The sequence below is a fragment of the Papio anubis genome, chromosome 5 (genome assembly GCF_008728515.1).
Source record: "Papio anubis isolate 15944 chromosome 5, Panubis1.0, whole genome shotgun sequence".
Classification (NCBI taxonomy): Eukaryota; Metazoa; Chordata; class Mammalia; order Primates; family Cercopithecidae; genus Papio; species Papio anubis.
In genome coordinates this window covers 141,776,979-141,795,972 of record NC_044980.1, presented here as the reverse complement: position 1 = coordinate 141,795,972, position 18,994 = coordinate 141,776,979, and the positions used below count along the sequence as shown (strand labels likewise).

The 18,994-nt window shown below is 42.7% G+C and overlaps 1 protein-coding gene across 1 annotated transcript in view; it reads left to right on the top strand.

Annotated features, from left to right (window-relative positions):
* Positions 1-18,994, top strand: part of SH3TC2 (SH3 domain and tetratricopeptide repeats 2) — a 61,640-nt gene that overhangs the window by 24,271 nt on the left and 18,375 nt on the right. Inside the window, exons 8-12 of the mRNA XM_003900335.3 lie at positions 543-738; positions 7,293-7,426; positions 10,250-10,291; positions 10,414-12,108; positions 12,216-12,396. Of these exons, the coding sequence (XP_003900384.1) occupies positions 543-738; positions 7,293-7,426; positions 10,250-10,291; positions 10,414-12,108; positions 12,216-12,396 (2,248 nt within the window). The remainder of the gene's footprint in view (positions 1-542; positions 739-7,292; positions 7,427-10,249; positions 10,292-10,413; positions 12,109-12,215; positions 12,397-18,994) is intronic.

The following is an 18,994-nucleotide window of genomic DNA, read 5'->3' as shown; positions in this document are numbered from 1 at the left end:
TTGATTCTTTTTAATATTTATAAGCAGCAGGTATTCTTATTATCCCCGTTTTACAGTTGGGGAGACTGAGAATCATAGAGGCCAAGGGAGCTGGAAGGACATGGAAAGCTTCTCTGGTCGAGTGGTTCTCACACACTGGTCTGTGGATTTGTGCCAACCATGACAAAGCGTTTACATGACAGTTGCAAAATCAGACAAACCAGGACAATACAGCAAGCTTTCCAGTTTCCCATAAGCTACGTTTATTCGTTTTTAAGGCATATCCACTATCTGAGAATATCTTTTTTTATGTTTGTTAAGACATCTTTTCTTCGGTGAAAGTGGATTGTAGTTCTTTTAAAAATATGTCCTAGATTGGCAAAACGAAAAGCCAATTGTGCTGAGTCATTCCTGCCAATTTTGGGGTGGGGAGAGGAGTGAAATGTTACTGGTCCTTGACATTCTAAAGTCTGGGAATCCCTCATTTTCTATTGCATTGGAAGGTGATGGGAGGCTCATCTGTTCATGTCTTCTGTAGCTGATCTGTGTGCTATTTTCCACAGGCAGAGGACGCTGTAAGGCCATGAAGAGTTATGAGCCAGAAGAAAAGGATGAACTGAGTTTCTACCAGGGAGAAAGCATTGAAATCATTGGCTTTGTCATACCTGGGCTTCAGTGGTTCATTGGAAAGTCGATGAGTTCAGGACAAGTGGGCTTTGTCCCCACCAGGAACATAGATCCTGATTCTTATTCCCCAATGTGAGTATTGACAGTGAGCATATCCTGGAGCTGGGCTGCCTTTCCCAGGGTTCCCTCCTCTCTTTGAGCAGATTTGCAGTTAAGCTTCGAGGGTGCCCTGGTAACATGGAGCCAGAAAAGCACATTCTGACACCAAGGTTGATATAGAGACTGATAGAAAGGAGAGAATGCATCAGTTCAATTTATTTTAACAGGTGGTCACTGAGGACTTCCTCTGTGCAAGGAGGGAAGCAAAACTCCAAGACAAAGGGCGTGCTGTTAAGCACTGAGGGTGTGGTTTTGGTACTTGGATCCTGCTACCCACCCTGTCTAACCACAGGGCCCCTTCAGAGGAAGGGCACACACGGGGAATAATAGACGGGCAGTGTGCTGATCCCATGTAGGGCTGGGAGGTAGGTCTCATATAGATCTTCACTCATTCAGCTGTCAAGCTGAATGCTAATGTGTGACTTCAGCATTGGCTAGGAGGGCAGAGTGCTTCTCTTACTCTTTTCTGCCTTGAACCCAGAAAGGCTGGTTCCGAGGAGCAGACCCATTTGCCTGGCCAATCAGGAGAAGGTGGCCAGCCTGCTCCACCCACCCTGTCATGGAAGGACAGAGATATGGGGTATCGCCCCATCTTTTTGGAGTGGGCTTCCTACGTGGGGATAGGAAACTGTCAAAAGCCTGGGAGCAGGAAGTACACAGGGAAAGGGAGAGTTGGCTCCTAACATTGACACAACATAGCTCCCCACACTGGGAAAATGTGGTCCAAGAAATGTCTAAGGATCTGAACAGAGACTGAAATTCTTTCTCTTGTGGGAAATAGCCAATGAAGAGAGCAGACCAAGGGGCAGAAGCTCTGTGTAAGCCCTGCCCTTCATGGGGAGAAGAGGAGACAGAAGGTTATTTTCTCCATGTAGAAATGTGGGAGTCCAAATAACCATAAATAAGGAAGACTACTCACTGAGCTCCTGGAGAGGGATGGAGAACTATGGGGACTTGTAAGGAAGAAAAGGATATCAAGAGAACTTCATGAAGAAGGTGACATGTGAATTAAGATTTGCACAGTGTAAAATATTTCAACAGATGTTGATGGGAAAAGAGGTCATAGGCAGAAAAGTGAGTCAGTGCTCGAAGAACGACTCATGTAGTTGGGAGGAAGTTACCAGAAGGGCACTGGGGCGGCAAAGGTGGGTCCATGCTCTGGAAACCTGGGAATGCCTGTGTCAGGGCCCTGTCCTTAGCCCGGCAGAGAATGGGGAGCCACTGCATGTCTCTGAGCAAGAGTGACATATTGTGTGACTGGACCTTTTCTCTAGGAAATAAAACCTGGCTTTGGGGTAGGCGTGCATCATCAGGGGGAATCTGGAGGCAGGAGACGCGAGAAGCCCAGGGTGGCACTTAGAAAATGGTGAGAAGGGAGAGGAGAGGCCACTGCTGAGGACCAGTGGACAGGAAGTCAAAGATTCCAGGAGCTGTACACATATGGATACCTATGTTCTCCCTCCAGAGGCTGTCATGTAACTGGTCTGGATGGGGGCTGGGCAATGGTATTGATAAAAGCGCCCCAGGTGTGGCTGGTGGGCAGCCAAGGTGAGAACATTGCTCTGAGCCACCCCTTCGTGTTACCGCAGGGGGAACTGAGGACCCCAGAGGTGAAGGGGCTGAACCCAAGGCCTTCCCTCTGGAACCTTAGAATCCTGACATTATATCCAGTGAACTCTGGTTAAATGTCCTCGTGATTTTAAATCCTGACATTAAATCCAATACATTCTGGTGAGAAGTCCCAGTGAAAGGGAGAAAGAATAAAGAGAATGGAAAATAGGAATGGGGGAAGAACCCTGGAGGATGCCTCCATTTACAGAGCAGAGGAAGAAGAGAGAGCACAGAGAGGAGACAGAGGAGCCACAGAGAGGAAGAAACAAGCTGCGGGGGAGGCGGGGCTGACACCTGTGCTGTCATCAGAGAGGCACAGCAGGGCCAAGTGAGGAAAGGCCTTTGGGACTGGCCATTGGGAGGTCTTCCGGAAGCACAGTAGCTAAATGACTTACAGAGCTCTGGAGTCAGGCTGCCCAAAAGGCTTTCATGACCATGTGAGTACAGCTTGTGCCTCCACTGGTTTACCAGCTCTGTGTCTTTGGACACATACATTTATCTCTCCATGCCTCAGTTTTCTCATCTGTAAAATGTGTAGAATGTTAGCATTTGCCTAACAGGATTGCTGTGACTTTAAATGAGCTAATAATACACACAAATACCTTAGAATGGTGCCTGGCACAGTGTGTGTGTGTGTATGATCCACAGGCACTTGTTCTTATTGTTGTTTGTGTCATTGCCATTGTTGTGGGTGGTGATCTGGAGAGGCAGTTTTAATACGATATTGGGGACAGGTGTCATTTTCATAACTTATATTTGGACTTCTGCACCTCACGCTAATTTACCTCAAATGACAGTAAGTCAGCACTACTGAATTAATTCAGTCATCACATTTTCACTGGCTTAGCTGTAAGGGGTCCTCTCACACTGAAAAACAGTGTCCCCCGTGCTGTGTGAGGTGGACTACGACATTCTCCCATGCCTGGTCAGTTGTGGGACCCAATGCACCAGAGGTTGCACATTTGGTACAGAAGGGGAAAATGAGCCAGAAAACAGGGCGGGGTGGCACAAGGAGAAGAGGGGAACCGGCTCCTTGCATATCCCCAAAAGCACTCTCCAGATGTCAGAGCTCCTTGAATCACAGCAACCGAAACGTGGGTGTTGAGCTCAGAGGACTGACCCAACTTCACGCAAGTAAGCGGCTGAAGTCTCTGCACGCTGCCTTCCGACTGGCCACCGGGTGTCACTCTTTCTCTATGTTCGTTGGGCGTCAGGGTTCTGAGAAGAAATTCAGCCTTTGCTGACGTCTCCATCTTCTCCGTGTAGGTTCTCTTTTTGTGCTTGTATATTACTCCCTAAAGGATGTGTATATACTTACGTGCCTAAATTTAAAAACTAAGTAAGATTGATAAATTAATGTACTCAAAACCAGAAAAAAGAATATTGGAAAAAAGCTAGTATTTGATAGTATTACAGTTAGAAAACATTCTTTTGTTACATCCCCTCTTTTATTCTTCATATTGCCTGTGTCTTTATAATTCAGTTTCTTGTGGCATCTATTTTTGCTACTAATAATTTTGCCATTGGTCTCATAGCCATTTCTTTGCATACTGTGTCTATGTGTAATATATTTTATTACATATTGACAGTAGGTTGTCCACTTCTTCTTCACAGTGTATCTATTTTAGTAGCTATTTCAGTGAAGATCTGTGGGTTATAAATACTGTCAGTCCTGAGTCTTGGCCTGTCTTAAATATATATAATACTTAAAATATATTCTTGAATGATAATTTAGCTAGGTATAGCATAACATCTTCAAAGTTTGCAGGAAAAAATAACTTTAAATATAAAATTGCAAATCCATGTTGCCAGGGCCTTGTCCATTTTGTTAGTCTTTTCAGAGAATCATTTTTTCTTTTGTTGACCATCTTTATTGGTTTTTGTTTTTATAATGATACTTCATTAATGACAACATTTGCCTTGATTATTTTCTTCTACTTTCTTTGTTTTTATTTCATTAATTTATGATGTTATCTTTTATATTTAATTCATTCCATGAAATTGAACTGTCAATAGTAATTAAACCAAGAAAGGAGGCGTAGGAGAAATAGACAACTTCAAAAGACCTGTAAGCATAAAGAAATGGACATCATGTTAAAAATGATATTATTTTTATTTATTTTGCTCAGGACTTGGTGGGTTTCTTCAATATGAAGATTCATGTCTTTCTTCAGTTCTGGAAAATTTTCAGTCTTTCTTCCTTTGAATATTGCCTCTCTCTCATTCTTTTTAGTCTCTCTTCTGGAATTCCTATTAGAGGTACGTTGGACTTATTCTATCCTCATTCTTGCTTAATCAGTTTTTTAATATTTTTTTATCTTTTTGTCACACCAGGCTAAATTCGATTGGTTTTCTTGACATAATCTTCAGTTTCACTAATTCTCACCTCTGCTATGACTAAACTTGCTGTTTAACCCACCCACGTAGTTCTTTATTTCTGTGCCTTTATTTTCCATTTTCCAGGATTTGTATTTTGCTATTTTTCATATATAGCTGTTTCTTCTCACAGTGTTCCATCTTTTCATTGTAGCTTCTATTTTTTCTTATTATTTCACCTTTTTAATCACTCTTATAAATTCTTCTTCAGATTATTGTCATTTCTAGTTTTTTTTTTTAGTGTTAATATAGTTATTTGTGCACTGTTGGCTCTCTTTGTGAATAGTTCATTTTATTGCATGGTTTGTATTTTTTGTTACGTAAACTGATTTTCAACATTTTAAAAGATGGGCTTTATATGGATCCTGGACTGAGGAAAACCTTGCTGACTAGGTTTTGCATTTGCTTCTCCTGGAACCTTAGGGAGTAATGATCCAAGACTGATTTTTTACTGTTAATTCCTGGAACATGGTAGCAACACCAGGTAGTGGAAATTCAGATCCCACACGAACCAGTGGCATAAGCCTAGGTGTTTGATGTTTTCCAGGAACTCAAATAGATGAAAACTGTGTTCTCGGCAGGTAGGAAGAAATTTTCCAATCTGCTCTTTACAGCAGTTGAACCCTTTCAGACTGCAGGGAGTTTAATTTGGCTCCCTGCTTCAGGCAGGTCTGAGTCACATCTCCTGTCCTTGGGGTGGGCATTAGAAGGTCAACCCCAGTTCTGAAGGCCAAAGTCCCAGCTGAAACCACCAGGGGCTCTGGGCCATCCGCTCTTACCTGCCAGTCTGGGTTTGGTTTTTGCTTTTGTTACTGGCTTCCAGTGATTTCCCTTTCTTTCTTTAAAGAATGTACTAAAATATTCATCTTTGTTACATTTTGTCCAGGATTTTTCTGTAGATATGGGGGAAAGTGGCCCTTTTAGAGCCCTTCAACATGCCATATTGCCAGAAGCTTTGCCATGTTCTTCTAACCCAGTTTTCATGTTTGGAAATCTCTAATGCAATTTGTTAAGCTTCTTGGCCTTTCTCTAAATTCTAAATTCTCTAAGTTGTCCTGGAACTCAGGACTTTAGCAGATGCTGTGAGGCAATGCACACAGAGGTAGAAGACCTCAGTTTTAGTTTCAGCTTTACCACTTTCTAGCCATGCAATTCTTAGCGTGTCACTGAACCGTTCTGAATCCTTTTCTTAATCTACAAACATGGATTTAAAAAACCTGCACCATAAGTTGTTATCAACAGTAAATGAAATAGTAAATGTAGGAATACATTGTAAAACTGAAGAGATCTATAAAACTTCGGAATCAACTTACCCCAATTGAACTTAGTTGTAGATTTCAATTACATGCTGTTTTGAGATTAGAAGCTTCCATGGTATTGGGGAGAATCTAGTGACCAGCCCAGGGAGATGGGGGCCCAGTAAGTGTGGTGCTATTATTAGTTTTCTCATCACGGGCTTTCAAACTACATTTACCTGAGTTATGGGGACAAATGGTAATGGCTGATTACAGTACCCCCATCCCATCCCCTCCTTGAACACTGCTTTAACTAGAGAAGTTCTTATGTCCTGCTCTACCACTCCCTAACCACCAACTTCATTTTGCTGTGCCTCAGTTTATTCATCTGTAAAAAGGATAAGAGTAGTACCTGCCTTGTATGGCAAATGTGTGGGTTAAATAAAATAACAGTATCTTTTTTTTTTTTTTTTTTAATTTTGTTTTAAAAATGGGTTCTGACATTAAAACATTCTCTTTTTAGAACTAAAAGTGGCCTAAAAAATTGTTCAGATAGAGGCAATCCAATAGCTTCTAAGGCACTATTAGTTTTTAAATTACTCAATTCTGTAACAAATCTCCAGTGAGCAAATTAGGCTTAACAGTTAGTTTATACAACAGCATGAGTATCAAGATCTCTATTGTTTATAATCATTTCTTTCAGCTCCCCTGATCTTCCTTTTACCCACTTCTTTCCCTTAGCGATTCCAATCCTCTTAATGTTGACTAGACTGTTGTTCTATGCCATGGAATCAGACCTTAACAATGGTGAAAGATTCCTCTGACTATGGTCAGATTTTCTTCATTGTTCCTCTAGATTGTGTCACTTGTCTCTCACTTTTTATTGAAATAACCTAAGGACAAATATACTTTTTAAATGGTCCCTTTTCAACACTTCCATTTAGGGCAATCAGTTCCTTTTTCTTCCATTAAAGATGGGTACCATGGGGTCTCAAAGAATGGGTAGAGGTTGAGAGAAGGGGCTTTGTTTTTCTTGGGAGATGGGGTTTTAAGAGGAGGGGTGTTTTCATCCCCACTTTGACCTATCGGACAACCATACCCCTCGGTTCTCCCAGCATGATGTGCAATAGCTCTTCTTTTTTGGGGGTATAAATACAGTATGCAACGGTGAGATGAGGAATCCAGTTTCATCTACGGGCAGATGGCTCGACAGCTTTTCTGCATCCTCCACTACATCCTAGAGAAGAGGAGATGGAGTCTGAAGCCTTGTACTAATCTGTCTTTACGTTTTTTGCCCCGATGCAGGAGCAGGAACTTTGCCTTTTTCAGTGATGAGGAGAGATGCTCCCTGTTGGCCCTGGGAAGTGATAAGCAGACTGAGTGTTGCAGCTTCCTCCACACTCTTGCTCGCACTGACATCACATCTGTATACCGGCTCAGTGAGTGTTGGTCCTCAGACACCTTCAAAAGCCTGCGGTCCTCAAGAATAAGATAGTGTCCCTAACCAGGAGTATTCTAATCCTATTCATGAATTTGGGTGGCCATGACCACTATTCTGTTGATGACCTGAATCGTATTTGATTAGCAGCATTTCACTTCAGATTTCAGGTAATTCTGGGGTTGCAGGGGAACTATGAGACATGATGAAACCAACTTACCTATATCATGGGTGGTCGGCTGTATTGGGTCTTCCCTCCTAATCATGGGAAAGGAGAACTTCCTGAGTCCTGGCTGAGGTACCTTCTAGGACTGAAGTAGGCCTCCGGTGACACGGGTGGGGCTGCAAATGTTACCGCTGTGAAAAGACCTTAAGGGATGATTGCTTGTCTCACATTACAGATCGGGAAACAGCCCTCAAGGAATTAGTGCCTGAGCTAGGATGAGAACTGCTAGTCAGAGCAATCCACTTTACCACACTTCCCCCTACACAAAATGACACTGAATTGTTGGATGTGTTAGTCTTGGATGTTTTCTATGTCACAGAATCAGATCTCAACAATTGTGAAAGATTCCTCTGACAAACTGACTAGTTTTCAGCAGTGTCTGAAGGACAGACTGACTGAATGAATGATATGCATTTCCCTTACTTTGAGAAAGGCCTGCTGCTCTGTGTCAGGGAGTACATTTTCTCATTGATAGTGACTTGAGGAAGAATTTTTGTTTCTCCCATCTCTTTATCGAGGGTGACGTTGTGTCCGCTCCTGTGTAGCCAGATTAGATGATCCATATTTTATGGATACAGCCAGAGATTCTGCTGAAAAGGCCCTCGGGCCATCTCCCAGGAGTAGAGCGGGGAGTTGAGAGCTTTGTCCGTGTATAAAGAGCATTTGTGAAAGCACTTGCCTCAGGCATCAGCACCCTGCCTTAGCAGAGCTTTTTTGCCACAAGCCACAAGCAGCTCACACTGCCTTATGAGGCTGAGCAGGAAGCTAGAGTTGTAAGCACTGCCTAGTAGATGGGAGCCTGATGTCTGAAAATTGAGGTGTACTAGCAGTGTTCCCTGGGGAGAAGGCCTAGGGGGCGGACTTGGATCATGATTTCTGCCAGCTCTTGGTCCAGTGGTGGGGAGGATGCAAGAGGAGGCCCCAGACAGCACTTGCCTCTCACTCAAAGATCAGGAATGCAGCTCTGCGGCGTGCAGTCTGCACCTTAGGGTTGTGCAGGCTGCGCCAGCACCAAGGCAAGCAGCAGAATATCTTGTTGGTAAATTGCAGCTTCCCCAAGGCTTACACCTAGGGAAGGATGGCCCTCTGTAATTCTTCCTCCTAGAGAGGGGTCACCACTTTGTAAACTTGCGCATCACTCATGCTCCTGGTGTCCTGGCCAGGAGAGAAGAGGTGGCCCATGAGGGTCATGTGCCCCTGCACATCAGAGAGGCTGGGGGCTTGAACAGCTCTCCTTAGCCAAGCTCTACAGCTCTCCATCTTGAGCTGCGGGGCTTTCTACCCTTTGGGGGTTGCAGATCTGGAGTTTCTGCAATGACAGTCTCTGGAGAAGCCCTCTCTGGAGAACAGCAGGAAAAGGTTTGACTTGGTGAGGGGCTTGCTGGTCCTCAAAGTTCACTGGAGAACTCAGGGTGGTGGCACAGACAGTTGTTACTTCTCTGCTAAGAAGAGGTAGAATCTTCCCTCTAGCAGCTGCCATCCTGTGAAGTGTGAAGCTAGCCTTCACTCCACAGTTCCGCTGAGGCTGCTTTAGCTAACAGCGGTCACTTCTTCACTGCCAAACCCAAGCTGTCTTCTTGGTTCTTACCTAGTCCAGCTGCACTTGGTGGCATTGGGTGGCTATGTTTTAAGTCACCTTGGCCTCTGTAACCCCCTTTTCTCTCTGACTGTGCCTTTTCAGTCTCCCTCACTGGCTACTGGCTGCCAGTGAGTTGCTCAGGCTTAGTAACAAACTTCCCCTCCCTCACTCCCCTTACTGCTTTTCTTTTCCCCCACATGCCTCACCTGTGTGATCACATTTAGTCCCGGGACTCTGGCCAGCAATGTGTGACCTGCTGTGGGTCACAAACCTGTGTTTGCAAAGTCTCAGTTTTTCTCCTTGGCTCTAGACCTACATCATGATCTGCCTAGAGCTCCTGCAGGTACCTCAAACCCCAAATGTCTAAAACTGCACTCCAGATTCTCCCATCCTCTACTTCATCCTCAGACGCATCCTTGCTCCTTTTTATTCGCCCTTCACTTCTGGCCCCTCGCCCCTGCCGCTTTTACAAACACAGTGTCCAGCCGAATGGATACATGGAACCAAGGTCTGACAAGTGGATGAATGATGAATGAATGGAGGAGGGAAGAAGCAAGGATGTGATACATTTGGAAGTGGGAGGAAGCACCATGTGCTCCCACATGCTCTGTGCTGGGAGTTGTGTCCTGGCTCCATCGTGAACTCGCTGAGAGATTTGGGAGCCGCATCTCTCTGATCTTCAGATTCAATCACAGCCTCCACTGTCCCCACCCCCTATCCCCTTACAGTACCCACACCTCTTGACATACAGCCTGTGTTTCCAGCTTTTCTTCTAGGACTCTGAGTTTCACGTATACCTTGGTTCCCAACTGTAAAGTGCATGGGTTAAACAAGATGATTAGGCCCCTGCAGCTCTTAAGATGATAGTGAAAGGATAATTCTGCCCTGTTCCTTAATGATGACTGAAGGTCTTAAATGCCAAGTCTCCTAAGGGGCCACTGGTCTGGGGTACACCTGGAGGCATGGGACTGGTGGCCCATCCTGACCTAACACCAGATCTGTTCTTCATCTCTACTTAGGTGGGTTTGAATCCATCCAGAATCCTCCAAATGATCTGAGTGGTGAGTAGCCATCATGCTGAACCTGACATTCATCCTTGAGGACAGGACTTCTGTCCTCTTGCCAAGAGCGGCCACCTTAGGTGGAGGTGCCCAAGGTTGCTCAACTTTGCCTGTCCTTACAGCATCCCAGCCCGAAGGCTTCAAGGAGGTCAGGCCTGGCAGAGCCTGGGAGGAGCATCAGGCCGTGGGCTCCAGACAGTCCAGCAGCTCTGAGGACTCCAGCCTGGAGGAGGAGCTCCTCTCGGCCACCTCAGACAGCTATCACCTGCCGGAGCCCGATGACCTTGATGACCCGGAACTGCTCATGGACCTAAGCACTGATCAGGAGGAGGAGGCTGAGAACTTCACCCCCATATTGGCTTTTCTGGATCATGAGGGTTATGCCGACCACTTTAAGAGTCTCTATGACTTCTCCTTCTCTTTCCTCACTTCTTCCTTTTATAGCTTCTCTGAGGAGGATGAGTTTGTGGCCTACCTGGAGGCATCAAGAAAGTGGGCCAAGAAGAGCCACATGACCTGGGCCCATGCCCGGCTCTGCTTCCTCCTGGGCCGGCTGAGCGTCAGGAAGGTCAAACTCTCTCAGGCCAGGGTGTACTTTGAGGAGGCCATCCACATTCTCAATGGAGCATTTGAGGACCTATGCTTGGTGGCCGCTCTGTACATCAATTTGGCTGCCATCTACCTGAAGCAGAGGCTGAGACATAAAGGCTCCACCCTGTTGGAAAAGGCAGGTGCCCTGCTGGCCTGCCTGCCTGACCGTGAGTCTAGTGCCAAGCATGAACTTGAGGTGGTGGCCTACGTGCTGCGCCAGGGGATCGTGGTGGGCAGCAGCCCGCTGGAGGCCAGGGCCTGCTTTCTGGCCATCCGCTTGCTCCTGAGCCTAGGCCGGCACGAGGAAGTCCTGCCCTTCGCCGAGCGCCTGCAGCTCCTCTCTGGACACCCTCCTGCCTCTGAGGCTGTGGCTAGTGTTCTGAGTTTTCTGTATGACAAGAAATATCTTCCACACCTTGCAGTGGCCTCCGTCCAGCAACATGGTATCCAGAGTGCCCAAGGGATGTCTCTTCCTATTTGGCAGGTCCACCTGGTCCTCCAGAACACAACCAAGCTCCTTGGCGTTCCCTCCCCAGGCTGGGGTGAAGTTTCTGCCTTGGCCTGCCCAATGCTCAGACAGGCCCTGGCTGCCTGTGAGGAACTAGCAGACCGGAGCACCCAGAGGGCCCTGTGTCTCATCCTTTCCAAAGTGTACCTCCAGCACAGGTCTCCTGACGGTGCCATCCACTACCTGAGCCAGGCCTTGGTGCTAGGGCAGCTGCTCGGTGAGCAGGAATCCTTTGAGTCTTCTCTCTGCCTGGCGTGGGCCTATCTCTTAGCCAGCCAGGCCAAGAAGGCTTTGGATGTGCTTGAGCCACTGCTAGGCTCCCTGAAGGAGACAGAGAGTCTCACTCAAAGGGGAGTCGTCTATAATCTCCTGGGACTTGCACTCCAAGGTGAAGGCCGGGTGAACAGGGCAGCCAGGAGCTATCTTCGGGCCTTGAACAGAGCCCAGGAGGTGGGAGATGTGCGTAACCAGGCAGTGGCTATGGCCAATCTTGGCCACCTGAGCCTTAAGTCCTGGGCTCAGCATCCAGCCAGAAACTATCTCCTGCAGACTGTACGACTCTATTGTGAACTTCAGGCCAGTAAGGAGACAGACATGGAATTAGTACAGGTGTTTCTCTGGTTGGCCCAAGTTCTGGTGTCTGGACACCAGCTGACCCACGGCCTTCTTTGTTATGAAACGGCATTGCTGTTTGGCTTAAGGCATCGACACCTAAAGAGTAAGTATGTCCCATGCTGCTGGGAAGCTATAGAGAAAACTGTTGAAGCAAGTTTTGTCTGTTTCCTATCACAAGTCATCTCATTCATGTTCCTGCTTTGTGTTCAGGTCAGCTTCAGGCCACCAAATCCCTCTGCCATTTCTACAGCTCTGTGTCCCCAAATCCTGAGGCATGTATCACCTACCACGAGCACTGGCTGGCTCTGGCTCAGCAACTCAGGGACCGGGAGATGGAAGGGAGGCTGCTGGAGTCCCTAGGGCAGCTTTATCGGAACCTCAACACCGCCAGGTGAGTCAGGGCTCAGGAACTGTCCTAGAAGTAGCTTTCCTTCCTTAGGGAGAAGCAGTGTTCTTTTCCACAGGAAGCCAAGTCCAAATGTACACGGTATAGGAGGGGCATTGTGCAAAAGAGCAAGGGCTCTGCAGCCACCACAGTGCATCCATCACTTATTAGTGGTGTGGCCTTGGGCAAACTGTTTAATTTCCCCATGTCTCAGTTTCCTCATCAGCCAAAGGAAGATAATAATGGCATCTATCTTACAGTGTTATTGTGAAGAATAAATGAGTTAATGCTCATAAAACACTCATAATTGTGCCTGATACATAGGTAGGTCTCAGTAATGTTAACTATGCCACCATTACTTGTGTGTTTCTATAACCCTATTCCTATCACGGGATCATGGCTGAGGGTGCATAATTCAGAGAAGTGGCAGTTATACCAAGGACAGAGGAACCTTCAGGAGGTCTTCATTACCGAGGGCACTTGGTTTTAAAGAAAGGACACCCCCACTGAAAGCAGAGGTGTAAAATGTCATGGTAAAAAAAAACTTGTGTTGGGAACTTACCTTTAAAATGAAATTGTAGATTATGAAATGAAGTGTGTTTTCACCTTTTAGTTAAGAATATTTAGATTATAATTTCAACTATGCATTAAGTCTTAGAATAAACATGGAATAAAAGGAGTGTTGACTTTTTGGCTTAATTGTGCTGACAAAATTATGTAACAGCACAATGGGGCATTCTTTGTTTTGTGATTGATTTTTTAGCACAACCTTAAAAATCCTCATTTTTTAAAAAAGAAATCAAAACTTAACAGTTTAACCCAAATGCCTCCTTTAACCCTTTGGTATTCACATTATTATCACTTGCAGATTTTGCCATCTTCTGTTTATTTTCTCTTCATTGTTTCTTCACTGGTCTAATGCTGCTTCATCCTCATTTGCCAGTGGGCAGACTGAAGTTCTGCTTTGTAACAAGCCTTAAATTGATTCCATTAAATCCTGCATGGTTTGCAAGATCTTCAAGTTCACTTTGCAACAGATTTGCCTTGCAGGATTCCATTCATAATTATAAATGACTTCTAAAATACAGCATTCAGAATAGCTTGTAAATTCGCTACTGTTAAGCAGAGAGAGAGGTGGTTGAGGAGAAGATAATTAAATGAAAATTTTTTTTTTTTTTTTTGCATTTCTAAGCAACATGGTAACTGTGTGCACCTGGACAATCAGATAAGGAATAATCAGATAATGAATTCCACTCCCCCTTCTCTTTCTCCTCCAGTCTGTCTCCCTCTCACTCTCCTTCATTCTTTCCCTCTCTTACAAGAATCAGGTATCCTCCAAACCTCCTGCTGTCTTGGCCTTCAGTCCCAGGGAGGGAGCTTTGGATCCATGCAGCATGTGAGGAGTCAGGAGGCCCCAGCTCCACCCTGCTTTCATTCTAGGACACCCTAGGAGTCTGAATGCTTCTGGAGAAGATCCAGAAGGCAGGCTTGAATTAACTATTGAGATGACATAGTCATATGCTCATGGTGAAGTATTGTAGGACTGGGCTCCTGATCCTGCCATGACCTAATAACGTATCCTTAAATAAGTCACTTTTCCTCTTGGTCTCCTTCTGTCTGTAAAGATAAGTTGAATCAGGTACCTTCCAGCTGTAAAACGTTGAGTCTGGGACCAGCTAGTTATGCTATTCTGACACTGAATATTCATACTAGAATTCCTGCTGCTTCCAAAGTATATTGAATTTTTGGTGCAGATTCTTAAAGTTGTGGGCTTTCTAGGGTGCCTTTGAAATCAGAGACCTCAGCTTTTAGGGGTTGAAAGACTTTGTAGTATGTTCAGAAGGTCTTGTGGGCAGACATTATGTCTAGCACAGAGCTTGGCACAGAAGAGACATACAGTGCATGTGTGTTTGGAGTAGCCAAGTCATCAGTGAGTAACTTAGTCCACTAGCTCACAGTCCTTGAGCTGAAGCTATATGCTGACACGGCTACTGATGATTATGATGGAGAATGGTGGAGCTTTGTGTGGGGGAGTCCATGGCCCCTTTGCTTAGGGCTCAGGTAAGGAAAGAAAGGTGTTTGCAGCTTGAAGGCAGGCTCTTTGGTCTTTAGTGACCAGTACAGTAGCCGCAGTGCCATGAGTGGAACCTCAGCTGCCCATTCCAACAGCCCTTTGAGAACACTGGCCTATACAGTATTAGCCACAGAACACGGTGTGTCTTTTCTTAGGGATTCTCCTCTGATAAAGAACCAAATTACATATAGTGAAGTAGAATATCAGAGATTTGATATTCTACTTCGTGAGGAACATAGTTTTTTCTAAAATTATGTAGTTGCTTAAGGTTAAAAAGCATTACACCTTTTTAACCAGGCTGAGGCAGGTGGATCACTTGAGATCAGGAGTTCAAAACCAGCCTGGTCAACATGGTGAAACCCTGTCTCTACTAAAAATACAAAAAAGTTAGCCAGGCGTGGTGGTGGGTGCCTGTAATCCCAGCTACTTGGGAGGCAGAGGCAGGAGAATTGCTTGAACCTGGGAGGCGGAGGTTGCAGCAAGCCGCGGTCACACCACAGCACTCCAGCCTGGGTGACAGAGCGAGACTGTGTCTCAAAAGAAAAAAAACAACAAAAAAAAGATTACACTAGTATTGAAGGTTATAGGTGAAAAATAAAGGTTCCCTTCCAACTTTCCTTTCCTTGATACTTTCCTGAAGTAACTACTTAAAGATTTTAAAATACCCATGAAGGAATATTTCATGCATATTAAAGATTATATATGATACATATTTTCTATCTTAAATAAATATTAGATATATTAAATGTAATATGCACATGCTTTAGTTACATAAATGGAATCAAGATAAAATTTCTATTACATAATATACTGTTCTCTTACTTGCTTTTTTTCATTTAAAAATATCACTGTGAAATGTCAATCCAACATTTTATCACACTATGGGAGCCCTTCCATTGTGGCAGGCACTGTGGTAGGTATTGGGGAATTCAGTGGTTAGAAAAAACAATCCAAATACCCACAAACAGAACAGTCTGCCCTGTGTAAGAGTGAGCTTGTTGCCTTTACAAGTATTCAAACAGAGACCGACTATTCAAAAATTTTATAAAAGAGTTTCTTGAATTGAGCTGGATCTGGAACTACATACTAACAGTTTTATTGAGGTTTAATTACACACCATAAAATTCAGCCTTTTGAAGTGTGCGATTTAGTTTTCAGTATATTCACACAGTTGTGAATATCACCACTATCTGATTTCAGAACATTTTCATGGCCCCTGAAAGAAAGCCTGTACCCATCAGCAGTCACTCGTCATTACCCAACCTCGCTCCAACCCTGGAAACCACTAATCTACTTTCTGTCTCTATAGATTTGCCTATTCTGGACATTTGATATAAATGGAATCATACAGTATTTGTCCTTTTGTGTCTGGCTTCTTTCACTTAGCATAATGTTTTCAAGGTTCATCCATGTTGTCACATGTATCAATACTTCATTACTTTTTATGGCCGAATAATATTTTGTTGTACTGATATGCCACATTTGTTCATTCCTTCATCAGTTGATGGACATTTGAATTGTTTCTGCTTTGTGGCTATTATGAATAATGCTGTTGCAAACATTCATGAACAAATTTTTGTGTGAAGAAGTGTTTTCATTTCTTTTGGGTAAACCTAGGAGCAAAATTACAGAGTCACACCATAATTCTATATTTAAACTTTTGGGGACCTGCTAGGTTGTTTTTAAAAGTGGCTGCACTATTTTTCATTCCTGTTAGCAATGCATAAGGGTTCCAATGTCTCTCATCTTCACCACCACTTGTTAGTGTCTGTCTTTTTAAATTTTAGTCATCCTAGCGGGAGTGAAACTGTATCTCATTGTGGTTTTGACTTACATTTTCCTAATGACTAAAGATATTGAGCATCATTTCATGTGCTTCTGGCCCTTTGCATATCTTTGGAGAAATGTCTATTCACTTGTCCATTTTTTAAATTGGGTTGTTTGTCTTTTGATTTTTGAGTTGTAAAAATTCTTTATATATTCTGGATACAAGTCCCTTATCAGATATATGATTTACAAATATTTTTTCCCAGCCCGTGGTTTGTCTTTTCACTTCTTGATCCCTCATAGAATGAGTTGGGAAATATTCCTTCCTTTTCAATTTCTTGAAAGAGTTTGTGAAGGATTGGTGTTAATTCTCCTTTAAACATTTGATGAAGTTCACCAGTGAAGACTTCTAAGTCTTGACTTACCTTTGTAAGGAGTTTTTTTGTTTTGTTTTTGAAAATTGCTAATTCAATATCATTAGTTGTTATAGGTTTATTTAGATTTTCTATTTCTTTTGGAACAGTTTTGGTAGTTTTTGTCTTTCTTGGAATTTGTCCATTTCATCTAAATTAACTAATTTGTTGGTATACAATTGTTCATAGTATTCTTTTATAATCTTTTTATAATTTCTATAAAGTTGGTAGTATTGTCCACTTTAATTCCTGAGACTCTTCTCTCTTTTTATTCTTGATCAGACTAGCCAAAGATCTGTCATTAAAAACAATTTTTAAACAAATTAAATGTTGGCTTTATTGATTTTTTTCTATTCTCTATATCACGTATTTTTGCTCTCATCTTTATTATTTCCTTTCCTCTGTTTGCTTTGGGTTTACTTTGTTCTTTTTGTCTAGTGTCTTAAGGTGGAATATTAGGTTATTGATTTGAGATCTTTTTCTCTTTTAATATAAGCATTTACAGCCATAAATGTTCCTCTGAGTTTTGTGCCTATGCCATTTTATATATTTCAGTATGCTGTGTTTATTGTCATTCATCTGAAAGTAGTTTCTAATATCCTTTGTGATTCTTCTTCAGTTCACTGGTTATTTAGGAGTATGTTGTTTAATTTTCACATATTTGTGAATTTTCCAAATTTCCTTCTGTTACTGATTTCTAATTTCATTTCATTGTGGTGGGAAAACAAACTTTGTATGATTGTATTCTTTTTACATTTGCTGAGATTTGTTTGGTGGCCCAACATATGCTCTATTCTGAAGGATGTTCCATGTAAACTTGAGAAGAATGTGTATTCTGTTGTTTGGTGTAGTCTATAAATATCTTTTAGGTCTAATTAAATTTTTCTATTTCCTTGTTGTTCTTATGTCTGGTTCTTCTATCCATTATTGAAAGTGTGTTATTAAAATCTCTAATTGTTGTTGAGTTGTCTATTTCTCCCTTCCATTCTGTCAGCTTTTTCTATATGTATTTTGGGGCATTGTTATTAGGTGCTGCATGTATGTTTATAGTTATACCTTTTTGATGGATTGAGTCTATTATCATTATAAAATGTCCTTCATTGTCTTTAATAACAATTTTGATCTTTTTATCTGATATTAGCATAGCCACTCTAGCTCTCTTTGATTACTGTTAACATGGTCTATACTTTTAGTCTATTTGTGTCTTTGAATCTAAAGTATGTCTCTTGTAGGCAGCATATAGTAGAAACATTTTCTTTCCTCTCTGTTCTTCAATGTTTGTCTTTTAACTAGAGTGTTTAATACATTTACATTTAATTACAAGTAAGACAGGATTTATGTCTGCAATTTTGCTATTTTTTCTCTATATTAATAGCTTATATCTTTTTGTTTTTCTATTTCTCCATTACTGCATTCTTTTGTGTTAAATAGATTTTTTCTTGTATATTATTTTAATTTCCTTGTTATTTCTTATCCTGTATTTCTTTCAGTTATTTTCTTAATGGTTACTCTGGGATAAGAATTAGCTTTTTTTAAAAAAATAAAAATCTTAGCCGTTTCCTGGTCATGCCCACAGCCCTGCACATGCATGTGGTCTTCTAGATTCCCAGGAATATGTTAGAACTTTTAAAACTTTTTATGGACCTCTCATTTCCCAACTTTTCCTCTCGTGTGTGTGTTGGTTTTTTTTGACCTTTTCTTGTTTGCTCTGAATGTTTTCACCACCTAAGGCAGTGACCATATTAAACAATTGCTGCTGATTATTTTTGACATATGCCTCAGGGAAAAGGCTGTTCTTCACTGAGTGAGCTCTGAGTGAGGTTAAATGAAAACAAGTCCTGTGAGCAGAGGCTTCCAGGGAACTTCCAAACAGATCAAACAGTAACAGTTCCCTGGGGATGGAACTTTGGGGGATTTCAAGCTCATTGTCTCCTTCAGTGGTTGCTAGGTTGCTGGTTTTTCCAGCTACCATTATTGTGAGGCTGTTGGTTTTTAAGTGTACCACAGAGCTAGGGACAAGCAAGATGTCTCTCAGGCAAGTTGAAAAGCAATGAAGCTCACTTTCATAACAAGATTCAGCCGTTTTCCTGAATAAACCCTCCTTGCAAACCTTTGCTTAATATCCAGAGTTCTGAAAAATTTTATTTAGATAATTATTGCCTGTTCTCATTGCTTTTATAGAGGAGTAAATTTTTGGAAATTTTTACTCCATTGTTCTGTAAATTGATCTAGATTATGATTTTTAATTTGAATAGTTTATAGTTTTAAACTCCAAGATTACTATTTGTACAATTGGGAGGAAATAAATATCTACTTTTCCTTTACCACTAATATGAGTGATACTGAATGG